General features: G+C 38.7%; 1 protein-coding gene across 1 annotated transcript in view; it reads left to right on the forward strand.

Moving 5' to 3' along the window:
• Nucleotides 1-458: 458 nt before the first annotated feature.
• LOC149179364 (laccase-12-like) overlaps nucleotides 459-14,837 on the forward strand; it is a 60,609-nt gene continuing 46,230 nt past the window's right edge. The window contains exon 1 of the mRNA XM_089422432.1: nucleotides 459-559. Coding sequence (XP_089278558.1) covers nucleotides 459-559 — 101 coding nt within the window. The remainder of the gene's footprint in view (nucleotides 560-14,837) is intronic.

The raw sequence follows: 14,837 nt of genomic DNA on the forward strand, positions 1-14,837 counted from the left end.
CTTCCTGCGTTTGGCTCCGCCATCTTCACTTTTGGCAGCTCGAAGAATAAACCCCGCATTAATGCTCACATTTCGGTCTTATTCATCGAGGAAACTCAGGATGATGAAGGTGGTTCGCGCAGTAAGGAGGAGCTCCCAGATGAAAGCATGGAAGGCGACGAGGAGAGACCAGCGGGGGCTCCCGTGCAAGCTCCCAATCGCCCTCAGGCTCAGCAGGCGTCGACCTCCAAGGAGAACACTGCTGAAGACTGGGACTCCTTCCCCACTGCAGAAGAACGAGAGAAGTATGGATGGTGCAGAATTGTCGAGGAGAAGCCGGAGGACTAACCTCCACTGGTTCAACCTATCGTCTTCCACAATTGTGCAGGTCCTGTTCCGGTTTTATGTCTATGTCTATGTCTCTCTGGTTTATGTTTCTGTCTATGTCGGCTATGGCTATGTCTCTCTAGTTTACGTTTATGTCTATGTCTGCTCTGGCTATGTCTATAACTCTTTTGATGCCCCTGCGAGGGATGTACTTCTCTGCTCCGGTGCCCCTGCGCGGGATGTTTTTTGTATGGTATGGATTCACTGTCATATTATGATGTCCTGTGAAGATAGTTTTGTCTGGTCACGCTGCCCCTGCGAGGGCGGGTCTAGTGCTGAGAAATCATGCTCCAAAGAGCCATAGTCGGCCTTGGGCAATCTGAATATATGCCTGTAATGTTTTTTCTGTACATAATAGAATAGAATAGATTTACTGAGAAAAAAAAAACATGGCCCTCGCTGATATGAATGTGTGGGACCCCAATGCTAGGCTAGGGGACCTACAACTAATGTCCATGGCATCATGGATGAACCATGAGGAATGAGGGGCAGCAGAGATAAGGAAGTTGATGAAAAAGGAGCAGAATGAGCCCTTGATGATCAGAGCTGAGCCATCACACCCCATGGCTCTCGTCAACACACACCAGCTACTTACAAATAATCCCCATATTTCCCCTATGTATATCAGTGATCAGGCTAAGGCCATTGCACATTTTGAGTACATGGAAAGGTTTAATGGACAAAGTCAAAGATTTAATGGACAATTGGAAGAAATAATTTGAAGAAGACAAGAGAGAGGATTTATAGGAGGGTATCCCCCTCATTTATGACTCCCCACTTCGAATTCTCCATCATGCAACAATGAGCACAAATAGCCACATCAATGCACTAAAGAGGTAGCCGAGCAAGTGTAGGATAACTTCTGTTTATCTCAAGTTTTGGGAGCCAAGCCTTCCTGGTTTTAAGGAAGTTGTTGGGAGCTTTAGTCAAACTTTCGAATTTTTATTGTAGCTTTTCTTTGCTCAACTTTGAGCTTACTTTTGTTGACAGTTTCATGTAATCCTATTATTATTTTGATAAAAAAGATGAATTCCTTTTCGAGCTAGCACTGAGTTACCTCATAGGGTTGAAGCTCTTGGGTTAGGGCCTAGTCCATGTAGCCAAGCTCCTCTTGTTTGTATTTATATGTTTTGTTTCAGTTTATGGATTAGTTGTTGTTAGATAAATTTCTTTCTTAGTTAAGAATAGGTTGCTTTTGGTGATTTAGAAGGTTGTTTCCATTTTAGTTTCCCATAGTAGGTTGAACAGTAATAGAAAGAAGATACAAAAGGCAATCAGCAGAGCCTTGGCCTCCTTTCCTCCCTTTGGGACTATGAACTAAGTCCAAGACCCTCTTGCTGCCACAAAAACACAAATTTCCCTTTTCCATAGGATTTCTAGTGTTGTAGTTTGTTAGAAGGTTAATGCTTTGCTGTAGATCTCTTTCACCATGCTCATTTATGTCTTGCAATAAGTTTCCTTCCATGCTTCCTCTCATTACAATATTCTTCAACATTTCTTTCCATAGCTCATGATCTAGATTAGCTTGATGCAAAATTCTACTGTTTTATGTACTTAGTTTCCTTTCTTTCTTAATATCAATGTTTGATTTTCAGTTCTCTGGTAGAAAATCTCTTCTCACATCATTTGTCCCATCATCCATCACAATCTCTCTTGGATCTATGCCATAGGTTGCCCATAGTTCATCTCAACTCCGCCTTAGCTTTCTGCAAATTTCCATAGACTTTCCTCTCTTTCCTTGAACAAATCCGACCATTTTTCCCTCTCCCAATCATTCTTGATGGACCCTATACATCTTAACACATCATCTTAGCCTTCAGCTACCCTTTCCACCCACTTTCCTACTTTCAAAACTTCCAAAACATCTCTTGGGATCCTCCTATAGACCTCTTGTAGATTTCCTGTAGCCTCCTGTAGATTTTCTTGTAGGCTTATTTTTGAAGTCTGATTGCTGGAAGCCTCTAGAAGGCCACCTGAGCCATCCTAGGACCCCTCCACATCATCCTACACCTCTTCAAATCCCAAATTTTCCCTCCATCGCCACCTAATCATTGCCACATTCACAATCAAATAAACTACATGCATGACAATTTCACATAAAAATACATAAAAATCCAAAAAGATCTGTTTTGCTCATTTGCTTCTAGAGATATCTTGAGTAGATTTTGTTTACTTCCTAGATTAAGTAACGACATTCATTTCATTGTTTCCATCGCTCTTTCTGCAGAAGTAGGATTAGTCGGTTAAGTAGGGTTTTCTAGGTTTACTTTACATTTAAGTCTTATTTTCCTTTCTATAAGTAGAGTAGCCTTTGTAGAGTAAGCTTTCCTTTCTTTCATCACATAAAGAGCTTCTTCTGGAATCCATAGAAGTTGGCTTGAGCTCCTAGTGATCTTGTGCCAGCTGACCAAGTGACAGCCTGCAGTAAGAACTAGTACTTCTACATACAACACCGTCACTTCCAAGTTTGTTATGAACTAATCAGTTGATAAAAGTAAAGTAGGAATCCCAGGAGTTACAACATTATTTCTGGAATACTGGTGATCACGAGATAGTCAAGCTCATATAGGAGATGACCAAGAAAGATGTAGTATACAATTGAAATAATTGGAAAGAGATGATTTCACTCAGATTAAGCAATCCAGTATCAATGCAGCTGCACTTTTCAATCTAGATTATGGAAAAAATTTCTTTCTTTGTAAGTTTTCTTCGAACTTGTCAATTGTGGCCTTGTTGACTCAGAAATATATGGAAGGAAATGAATGACCATTATCCTTTATGAGCACTTGTCTTCAAAGGCTCGAGTCAAATTTCCTACCATCGACAAAAAAACATATGAATTATACAAGGAAATTAAGTACATCAAGCCCTACATATTGAAAGCTCACACATTAGTATTTGACCTCATCCAACAGTATGAACATTGTTTGTGCAACAAGAGCTGTGTGCGAAGAGGGTTGATCGGATGATCTGTCTTCAAGAGTATGATCTTCAGTTCAAACCAATTCATACCATAGAGGGTCATGGTCTACGTCAGTTGGCTAATGATGTAAGATATGCTCCTAAACAAGATCTTTCAGGATGGGAGTAGGAGATCAAAATGTATAATATTGAACATGCTCCTCAGCCTACATCTACAACACCATGATATGCATATCTATGGAAATTTCTGGAGAATGGCACATTTCTCTCACACTTCTCGAACAACAGGAAATGAGAAATGTGACTAAAATATCTCTCTTAGAAATTAGTCCATGGAGTTCTTTTTTGTAACCACGACAATGGTGTTTAGCTAAGGTGCCTTGAGGCACACAATGCAGAGAAGGTCATGAAAGATTTAGAAAATGGAATGATAGGTGGCCATTATGTGGGAAAAACTAAAACAAATAAGGTTATGTGTGTTGGGTGTTATTGGCCCACTCTTTTCAAGGATTCTCATGATTTTGTCTGCAAGCACCAAGAATGTAAGATATGCACTGGTTGCAATTAGAGGTTAGCCACCCAACTGCTATAAAAGAAATTGAAGAACCATTGCAATTGTGGGGACTTGATGTTCTTGTAATTTTTCCCTCATTTAAAAATAAACATTGGTCTACATTAATAGTGATAGATTACTTCCCTTAGTGGCTAGAAGCAATTCCTCTCAAACAAGTAAATGACTAGGAATTCATCCACTTCTTTCAATAAAACATTATGACTAGGTTTGTCCCTCCTACTTCACTTGTCTTTGATAATGCGACACATTTTTCATTGTTAAATATTTATGAATTCAAATTAAATAATGGAATTGTATTTAAACATGCATCTAATCACAATCGAGAGGGAAATGGTTTCGTAGAATCCATGAATAAGAATATTCTCCATATGACAAGGAAGACCATTTTCTTCGAGTGAAATAACTAGCAATAATATTTGACCCTCTTTGGGCTGAGAATATTACTCCAAATCATTCCCTAAGAACCTTGCCATACTACCTCATTTATAGTAAAGAAGCTATATTGACTCTAAACTTGTGTCTTTCGGCGTTGCAACTCTCTCAAGAGTCACAAGGTAAACCCTACCTCCTAGTTCAAAGTAAGATAAATACCCTAATTAAACTTGAGGAATAAAGCCACAAGTCCAAAGGCTGATTTGTAGTACATCATAACTATTTAAGGTGTTGGTTTTATAAAATGTCTACAGGGGAAAATAACTTTGATGTGGGTGACCTAGTCTTGAAGTGGGATAAACCCCATGAAGAAAAGGGGAAAGACAAAAAGTTCTAGCCTTTGAGGATTGGACCAGTTGTTGTTGATGAAAAGTTCAGCCAAAATTCTTCCAAGATGAAATCATTAAATGACAAGATTAACCCTCTTCCTATAAATGGTTGACATTTAAGGAATCACTTTTGATAGAAGCTACAAGTTGCACTTCATGTATAGTTGGTTTGTTTCTATTTCTCTTAATTTTGTTTTTTTTTTGTTCATTATGTAAGTCATGTCTTGTCATGTCTTGTTCGTTGGTCAGTGTACATAAATAAGGCCCTTGTGTAAATTGGATGACTCAAAAGTATTTTTAGTGTGAAAAATAGGAGTGTGACAACTACAACGCTTGGATTTCTGTTGTTCTCCTTCTTTGTTTTAGAAAATGCCAAGGGTTTAGCTATTTCTAGATGGAAAATAAAATTTTTCAACCATGAGAACCTTGAGGGAACCTTTTAGATTTGTGGCTATGACTATATATAAACTGATGCACTTGGTGTAAATCCACTTGCATAATAATGCTTGTCCAATCTAGTAGATAAGGGATGACGGAAAAATCTAAAGCAAGAAAACAAATTTCAGAAGTCTTAAAATAATTCTTTGAAGGGCAAACCTCCTTTGCTCTCAATAATGTTAATTTTTCTTAGGGTTATATTGATCTTTTTTTTATAATTGCATTTCTTAATTTACACACTAAATTCACTACACAACATCATAACATTATTTATATTTACATTATTATTTAGCGACATATGCATCTATGTAGAAATAATAATATCATCATCATAAATGTAGCATAACATAAACAGACAATAGAAGAAAAGATTTGACACACAGAGATAACAAGATTGGTTAGAGACCAGGCCAAAACCAACTATGGGGAAAACCATTTCAAATTATTCTTCTTATTATATTGTGATTCAATTATTCAATAAAAGAGTACAATGATTCATTTATTCATTCACACAACTATCTAGAAAAAATAATCTATAAAATATCCATGAGATGAACCCAACAATGCTCATAATCAAAAACCTTGATTTAGAAGCCTGTAAGGAATCATCATTGTCTATGATCAACTATGGAATACTGAAGTCAATGAGCGAAATATTTGGTCCATATAAAATACAACTTTACATCCTAGTGACATGGAGGAAGTGGGCATGTGAGAAACTAGGAGCTTTCAGTCATTTCCTTGAGCCTGCAAGGACACAACCACTCAAATTTGTCCTTTGGAAATCTTGCGACTAAGAGACAAAACCCTAGAAAAATATTCTTGAGCTTCAAACGCTACAATTTCACCTTCAATCGAACCCATTTCTTTATGAACTTACATCATGTTATCACTAAAAAATGATCACCTAGCCATTTATAACTAGCCAGATTGAAATACACCATGTAGATTTCATTTTACCATAGTAAAATCACTTTAAGTGTCGAAAATAATTTAGTAAACCTGCTGACACCTAATCCTCATGATTGGGTGAATTTATGTAAATAACTAAATTAGAAATGTGAACAGTCATTGGGAGATGAACTGAACAGTCTCTCCCTATTGTATATAACAAAGACCTACCTGATGGAATAATACACGAATTATTTTTTTTCTTTGTGGAGCTACTGCCTGGCCTGACATGGTATCAGAGCTAGCTCCATTTTTGGCTTCCCTCTCTGTCCTCGTAACTCCCTCCTGCCTATACCTATTTTGTAGAACTGACACCTCTACCATACTCTTGAAGCCTGTACCCACCTTTCATACACTGTCATATGTGTTTTTTTCCCATATTCCACACATACCACGACTGTACGTCCAGCCTCCATATCTAGAGACTCAGGTTGAATGTGTTGAATGATGGCAACTCTTTTGAAAGCTAGTGACTCCTCTCCTTTGACATTCGTCCCTCCATCAATGGTTGAGAGTAGTGGAGCATGTTTGAAGTAGTCTTGGAGGGTGTCCACTGTCATTCAACACCAGGCACAATGCTCGACCTCCATACCACATTGGAGGGTGGCGCAGTAGAATGGTATTGTAGCAGAATGGCCTGACCTGAATTTGTTTGATGAAGCATGACGTGATAATTAATGGTGGAATAAATGCATTTAATTCCATTGGAGTGGCATGAGAAATGCGACAGTATGATGCCTCTGCATTAAATATTTTTTGAAGACTTTGTTTTTTAATTGTGGTAGTGTTTTGCTTGTATAAAATTATATGTGCCGACTGTACAAGAGTTGTTACCGTATCACAGATAATAGCGCTCTCTGTTAACCACTGGTACCATACGGTCCATACATAAATTCTCTCTCTACGTTTAATACCACTGGTGTCCATATAAGTAACGTTGTCCATACCTCTGCTCCCATATGCAGCCATATGTATTGATTGAACGTTGCCATACCTCTGCTCCCATACGCAACCATATGTATTGTTTGAATGTTGCCATACAATGCTCATCCCCTCCATACTCTGCGTAGAATGATGGTAACTGGACCTCCTCTACAGTCAAAGCCACTGTGATATAACTACTCACATATAACCCACATCTCAGTGGTTTCTAGGTCTCTTTACATTTAGACTAGTTGCTTTTGGCCAATTTGGTACATTGCATGAGTTTTCTAGCTTGAGGTTATGTGCTTCTCTGAAGCTTTTTGTTGTGAGTGATATCATATCCACCATAAGGTTACCAATTCCTATATATAAGAGTGCAATTTTTTTTACAATTTTACACCAGAGCTGCATTTTTTTCTCCACGAGAAGCACAATTTTATACATTGGCAGCATAAGTATTTTTCTATCAGCAAATTTTTTTTTTTTACAGAATGCATTCGATCATATCCATGGTGGGAGTAGTTCTCACTAGCAAGGAGAACTATCCTGAATGGTCCCAGATGAGAAAACACACCCTCATTTTCAATGAGTTGTGGAAAGGAGTGTGTGTCGGTGAAGGAGACAATGACCCAATACAACCTACCTCAGACAAAGAGCTCGTCATTTGGGAAAACAAGAATAGCAAAGCTTATGCATTAATTGCAGCATCTATAAAGGAAGAGGCGAGTCACCATATTTCATCATATTCAACTGCCTTTGAAGCCTTACAAAAGCTGAAAGAACTCTATGACTCACATTCTGCAGTTGAAGTTGTTCAACTCATGATTAAACTCTTCACTCTTGAACTGCAAAATAAAGATCCTCTTTCTCTTTCATCTAAAGTAAAGTTTATAATGCATGATATCAAATCTACTAAGGTTTAATTGGATATTCCTCTTATTGCTTTTCTCAAGCCACTTTATCCTACTTACTCCAATTATCTTGAGTCATTGCAAGAAAATGGAAATCTCAAAGATATAACCTTTGACTCTCTTGTGAAAAAGTTCGCTGAAAGAGAGAAAGCTTTTCAAAAGAAGAGAACCCCTAAATCTTATAAAGTGATTGTGTGCCTTGCTCATAAAGAAAAGAATCATGCTCAAGATTTCGCAAGAGGAAGAGGTGGACGAAGAGGAAGAGGAAGATATTTCAGAGGCAGGGGGGGCGGACATTCTCAAGGAGAAAAGGCAGATTTGCACTGCATTTGCTGCAAAAGAAATGGATCACATGATGCCTCTACATGCAAGCTACCATGGGACAAAATTGAACAGAAAAGAAACCAAACCAACAGAAAGGTAAAACTGATGATACAGACAAAGGTAAAGCACCTGAATCCGCTCACTATGTTCTGGCACTGTGTAACATTGGAGTAAATGAAGATTTATTTAATGCTTCACTTGATTCTTGGAAAAATGATTGGTTGCTTGATTTAGCAACAACCTGCCACATGACTCATAGAAAATATTTTTTTGAAGATTTCACTGACAATGTTGATGGAGCAATATACTTTGCAGATCAATCAAAAATCAAGCCATCAGGGCTTGGCACAATCAGGCTTAAACTGCCTGGTCTTCTAGACTTTCTTTTGGATCATGTTCTATATCTCCCATAGCTCAAGAGAAACTTGTTGTCCTTAGTCCACATCTGCCAGAAAGGTCACTCCATTCATATGTTTGATGGAAAGCTTGAGGTAAGGAAAGAATCTGACCACTCACTTGTCATTAGGGGAATAGAAGAAGAAAGGCTTCTCAAACTGCAAGGAACCTCTGCTCATGCACAACATTTCTCATACAATTCTCATCATGAGGAAGGTACACTTCCATCAAGTTTAATATGGCATGCTAGATTTGGACATTTGAACTATGACAGTCTCCGCTTGTTGAAGAAAAATGGTGTTGCTAGTTTGCCTACAATTCCTAGAAAGCTTAAGCAATGTGGTGCTTGCATTCTAGGAAAGCATAGCAAACAGTATTTTCATGATTCACATTCAAGAGCACATAGGAAACTTGAACTCATTCATTCAGATTTATGTGGTCCAATGCCTATTCCTTCTGCAAATGGAAATAAATATATCATGACATTTATTGATGACTACACCAGAATGTGTTGGGTTTATTTATTGAAGAACAAATCTAATGCTTTTCAAACATTCAAGAATTTTCATAAATGGATTGAAAATGATGCACAATCTCATATTGTGTCTATTCACACTGATAATGGAAAAGAATACACATCAAATGAATTTGAAACTATCTTCGCCAACATGGGATCAAACATCAAACAATTATGCCTTATAATCGCCAACATAATGGTGTAGCTGAAACAATGAATAGGACAATCTTAAATATGGTACGATCCATGCTCTTCTTCAAAAATGTAAAGATAATGTTTTTGGCTGATGTTGTTCTATGTGTTTCATATATAAAGAATAGATGCCCATCTAATGCTATAAGAAACAAGACTCCATATGAAATGTGGTATGGACATGTTCCTTTGGTAAAGCATCTCAGGGTCTTTGGTTCCACTTGTTATGCTTTGATACCAAAGGTACATAGAAACAAACTTGGTGCTAGAATTCGTAAGTGTATCTTCCTGGGATATTCAAACACCTCCAAAGCATACTTCCTCTATGATGAAGTAAATAAGAAGTTTGTTGTATCTAGAGATGTAATTTTCCTTGAATCATCCAAAACTGACAATGTTGTTGAGCGGAAACTTGATCGCTTGGATAGATTCGCAAAAGAAAAATCATTGCAAGAATTTGATAATCAGATTCCACATCTTGAAGGGGGGATTCCTATACTAGATCAACATGTGGAATCTTCTTCTGAAGAACACTCTCCCCTGCATGAAACTCCAACAACAGATGATGCTCTAAGTGATGTGTGTTATAGACATTTTTGGGCACTGCAACCCCAAGCATAAAATGTCCATAAACCAAGGGCTCCTAAGTCCCTAAAAGTATTGTTCCAACCCCTAAAGGAATAAGGTCAACTGATTACAGCTTCTCCCAGAAGTTCTCCATGAAAAACTACTCAGAACTAGTCAAAACTAGATCATTTCACCTGCTCCATAGGCAAAGTGCGTTGCATCTCACCTAAATACACTTAGTGGGTGTGTTGCATTTCAAAAAGCCCTTCTATGGGGTGCGATGGGCAAGAAGAGACAAATCGCACTGTCAATCCACGAGGTGGAGAAGCATGGAATATTCCAGAAACTTCTCCTGTGACACATGCTTCTCTGACTTCGACCAGGGATGAGTAAGAGATCATCAATCTCCAAGTGGAAGCAAGGACTATCAGAGGGAAGACACTAATCAAATCACAAGCTGACTCATCTCCCTTACAGACATCTATATATGGATCCCTCATCCCAGAGATCCAAAGGCTGGAATTTTGCATCTTGTAAGGAATTGTTGTTGGTTTCTTGAGGTAACATCATAGTGTTGGGTGATCTAAGCTTTTCATGAGGTGAAGAAGGGCTTACTTGCTGAGAGGATGATGTTGGGTCAGAACAACTGGTTGTAACTCTCTTGGCTCTTTCTTGATTATCAATAAAGCTATTCAAGTTTTCCTCCATACTCTTGTGTAATTTATGTTTCATGCATTTGTATGGTCAATTTACATCTGATCCTAGATTGTTTATGATAATAGATCCATCTTCTTGTATAGTGTTATGCTGCTTTGATTCTACAGGTACTCTGTTAAGCTAGGTATACATGAAAGCAAGTAGCAAAGGACTATCAGAAAAGAGAGGAATCGAGCAAGGAACCAAGCGCAAGACAGAGGTTGGTCTCCTTTATTCTTCTCTCATCTATCTTTCATAAAGGAAAACGAAAGTAGTTTTACTTTGTTTGTTTCTAAGGTAGCTACCAGCCTTAGTGGGATAAGTAGTTCTGCATAGACACTTTTCCCTCTAACAAAATGGCGACTCCACTGGGGAACGACTAGGTTTTTCGTTTATCTACATTTGTTTACTTTATAAACTTACAGATGGAGCCTGAAGTTGAGCCAGGTAGCCTTCGAACTGCATTTGCTATGCAAATGCAAAGTAGATAAATGCCACTTCAGTCAATATCTGGGTTTTGTTTATGAATTAAACAACTGATTTACAAACTCTCTAATTTCCCTTATGGTGTCTCTAGTAACCTCCTTAGATCTACCCCTGTGATTAATTTACTGATTACCACTTGCTCTGCCAAAATCGTTGAACTGAACTGCAAACTGTGACCCAGAACCCAATCAAAGTCTCGTCCCTGGTCCAGTGCACTGTCCATTCTGTGAATCTCAAATTCAATGCACTTCCTGAGTGTAGTAGGTGCGCTGCATTTCAAATTCACTGTGTTACAGGTGCGTTGATAAGACAACGCCTTATTCCTGAATGTTGGTTTCTGTGTTCACTCTTTTCATATCTATTCAGGAGTTTTGCTGCTTGTAGTTAGTACACCTGTGTTTGAAACCCCTTTCTCTGCTGTTATTCCGCCTCTATTGTACAAAGAACTGTAAATGTTTTTATGTATTTGTTGAGTCATTTTCAGTTCTGCCTTACAAAGAAGTAACGTAATTGTACTGTCGTTTCTTGATTTGAAAGTGTCGCAAGTGTCGTTTTTAGTCATAGAAGAGAAACTGATTTTTCTTGATAGTCGATTACCCTGTTACTATTGTATTTTATCTGAATTAGTAGTTTTTCTAGTGTCGAAAGCAAGTTTTCATTTCTAAATCGCAAAGTGTTGTCGTTGTCTTCATTTTGATTTTGAAAAGAGACTTGTTAGTAGTTGTTGCTTTGAAAAATAATTCAGATTTGTGCATTAGCTTTCTTTTATCCTACACATATTAAGAAGGCTGAAAAAAAATACATGCATGTGCATTTGCATTTAGACTATTTGATTGGTTTTGATTTAGGATGGTGCATATAGTGTGTGCTCTTTGCTCTTTGTTGAAAGAATACTGTCTCTCTTTCCTTAGTAGCTAGGATTTTCATTGCACAAAGAAGATAAAACGACTGTTTATCATCTTAGATTGCATTTTAGGAATTGTAAATCTACATCACGCGGTGAACCTGAAAGGCAAATTTCTTAAGCAAGATCAACTATAAAATAAATTTAATGAATCTAACAACGCTTTGGAAGCTAACGCACAAAATCTAGAAGTCTAGGCTAGAGACGTATTCTGGCGTCGTAAAGCCTAGTAACTGTTGTTTTCACTGTTGGTTGGGTGATTCCTCCACTTTGAGATGATAAGTGCCAGTACGGACTTGTGCTCCCACGTTCCTTCGAGTATATTTTGGGAGACCACAATAGGCTTAATCCTTTATCCATAGGAAGCCGTGTCTACCCCCCTATCGATCGCAATGCACTGAACACAGCATTCAGGATGATTGACTTCCGTAACGTAAAAAGTATTCTGCAGTTTTGCGATTGGTTTGGTAATCCCTTTGTCTAGATTTCCAGAGTAGTCCCTTTCGTTCCTTTTCAGACTCCTTAACAGAAAAGGTCCATCTGAGCACTTGTCACTTCAGGCTCATTAAAAATCGAAGGCGACTAGAGTCACCTTTTGTTTTCTATCGACTCTTAAAAATTGAAAAACAAGAATTCGGAAGCATACTTCCCCTTTATTTTTGATTGATCGAGTAATCTGAAATCGTGGAAGAAAGTCAATTGAAACCCCGTCGTTCGCAGAGGCTTAGGAGTCAGTCGTCTTTGTCTCCAGAATTGAAACTATTACGGACAAAGCGAACTCATTTAACCGGTTCCAAATCTCCTGGTAAAGTTAGAACAAGTGTTCCAACAACATCGGAGACTCTGGTTACTCTAAACCTTTCTGGTATCCCTGCCTTTACAGAAGAAATTCAGCAGCCACCGAGGGGTAGTAGCTCTGATCCTAGTTTGGAGGTAAACACTTGTGTTACTGAACCAGTTTCATCTACAATCGGTTCAGAGAGTGTTATTCCCCAAACATCTGTTGCTGCAGATTCCATACCTTCTTCGGCACCAGAAATATTTTACGGACCTGACAGTCTACCTCTTCCACCTAGTCTGATTACTATAGAAGAGATTGTGGAGGATCCTTCATCTAGTACTCCATCGCAATTTGGAGTCGGGATCACTTTGTATCCTTCTTCATAAGAAATTAGTCTACTGCCAGCAGAAGCTCCTATAGAATTGCTAGGTAATCTTTTGGATAGACTAGAAATGTCTGAACAACCGTCGACATCTAGGACTGTGTCATCTGACACAGCAATGGTAGAACTTCCTGCTATCACTCCAACAATGTTCGCCGGTATACCATCTGTCCCAACTAGCTCTCAATCGCTAGAAGGGGCCCACTCAGGGGCTATTTCGACAGTATCATCCGTTCCTATTTGTTCATCTGGAATAGTATCCAGAAACTCTTATGTTGAGTCTCAACAAATTGATCCTTTAGGATGTCAATTTGGGCAGTCCGGTCCTCAAGGGAAAACCATTCCTTTAAGTACCGAATTACCACCGTATGGGGGCAGTATGCACTTTCATTGTCTCCTCCGGGAGGACAGCCATACGGGAGTTCACAAAAAAATTCAGGTTATGCTGGAATTACATCTAGCTGTTGGGTATCGATACTACCTCAACAACCAAGAGTTCTATATTATATGCAACAATGTTTACCTATGTCAAATATACCAACTACACCAGCTATTATGACAGTGTCGTAAGTACAAGTGCTGCCTGTTGTATGCCAACCTCAGGTTTCTCAGGTTGTAATGCAACAACCTCTTGACCTTGCGACTCAACCACAATCGTCGACTGGTGGAATGACACAGGCCCAAATGGGTACAATTACCTCTCATCTTGGTCAAGAAGTTAGTATCAGGCAATAGCACATGGCTTGACAACCATGGCTGGTGCAATATCAACAACTGCAATTCCAACAAGTATACCAAGGATCTAAGCAACAAATATTTGCAAATAGTGGGTAGCTGTATATTCAAAATGGTCAAAATCAACCATTCTATAATGGTTATGCCCACCAACCTTACCAAAGTTACCAACGTCAAATGCATTATGCTCGATGCAAAGACCCACTACTCAGGCGATTCCATCTTATCCTAGGTATGCTTCGCCTAACCTGAATCAACAGTTGCCCTTCGTGTCAACTTTAGAGTTATCGGATTTAAATCAGTTAACAAACGATCCAATCGCTTACGGCGTACGCCCCTTGGTGGCCAGCGATTCCACATAAACTTCCATCGGATATTCCTAAATTTAATGGAAATCCAGGTGAAGATCCATCAAATCATGTGATGACATTTCATCTGTGGTGTTCATCAAACACCCTAAATGATGATTCGATTAGGGTTCGCCTTTTTCAAAGGACGTTAACTGGTCTGGCAGCAAAATGGTATATCGAGTTGCCCAGAGCTTCGTTTGACAACTTCAGTACCCTAGCCACAACCTTTTAAACCCATTTTCAGTTACCGATAAGGTACAAGACGGGAACAGATTTTCTTACCAATTTCAAACAAACAACGGCCACTCACATATCTGATCATATACATGAGTGGCGACGTCGTCGTAGAACGGTAAAAAAGTATCTTCCTAATCAGCTTTTAGCTGAATGGTTTATCAAGTCATTATTTCCTTCCATCACGGAAGATGTGGCAAAAGGGGGAGTCATCACCGAAGAGCAAGTTATCGCTCGTGCACAATATTTAGACTTGATTTACACTCAGTCTGGCACACTCTACGATAAAATACCTGATGCTCCTAGATCGGAATTCTCGGTCCCTCCTCCTTCTAAATCAAACAATGACTCTCATGCTGGCAATGGTGTAATTGGCGCAACAAACACGAGATCGACAAAGGCTACATCTGAAAAGGCCCGTAAGAT

The sequence above is a fragment of the Pinus tabuliformis genome, chromosome 4_1 (genome assembly GCF_031772625.1).
Source record: "Pinus tabuliformis cultivar Carrire ecotype Pingquan chromosome 4_1, CPIR1, whole genome shotgun sequence".
NCBI classification, from domain to species: Eukaryota; Viridiplantae; Streptophyta; class Pinopsida; order Pinales; family Pinaceae; genus Pinus; species Pinus tabuliformis.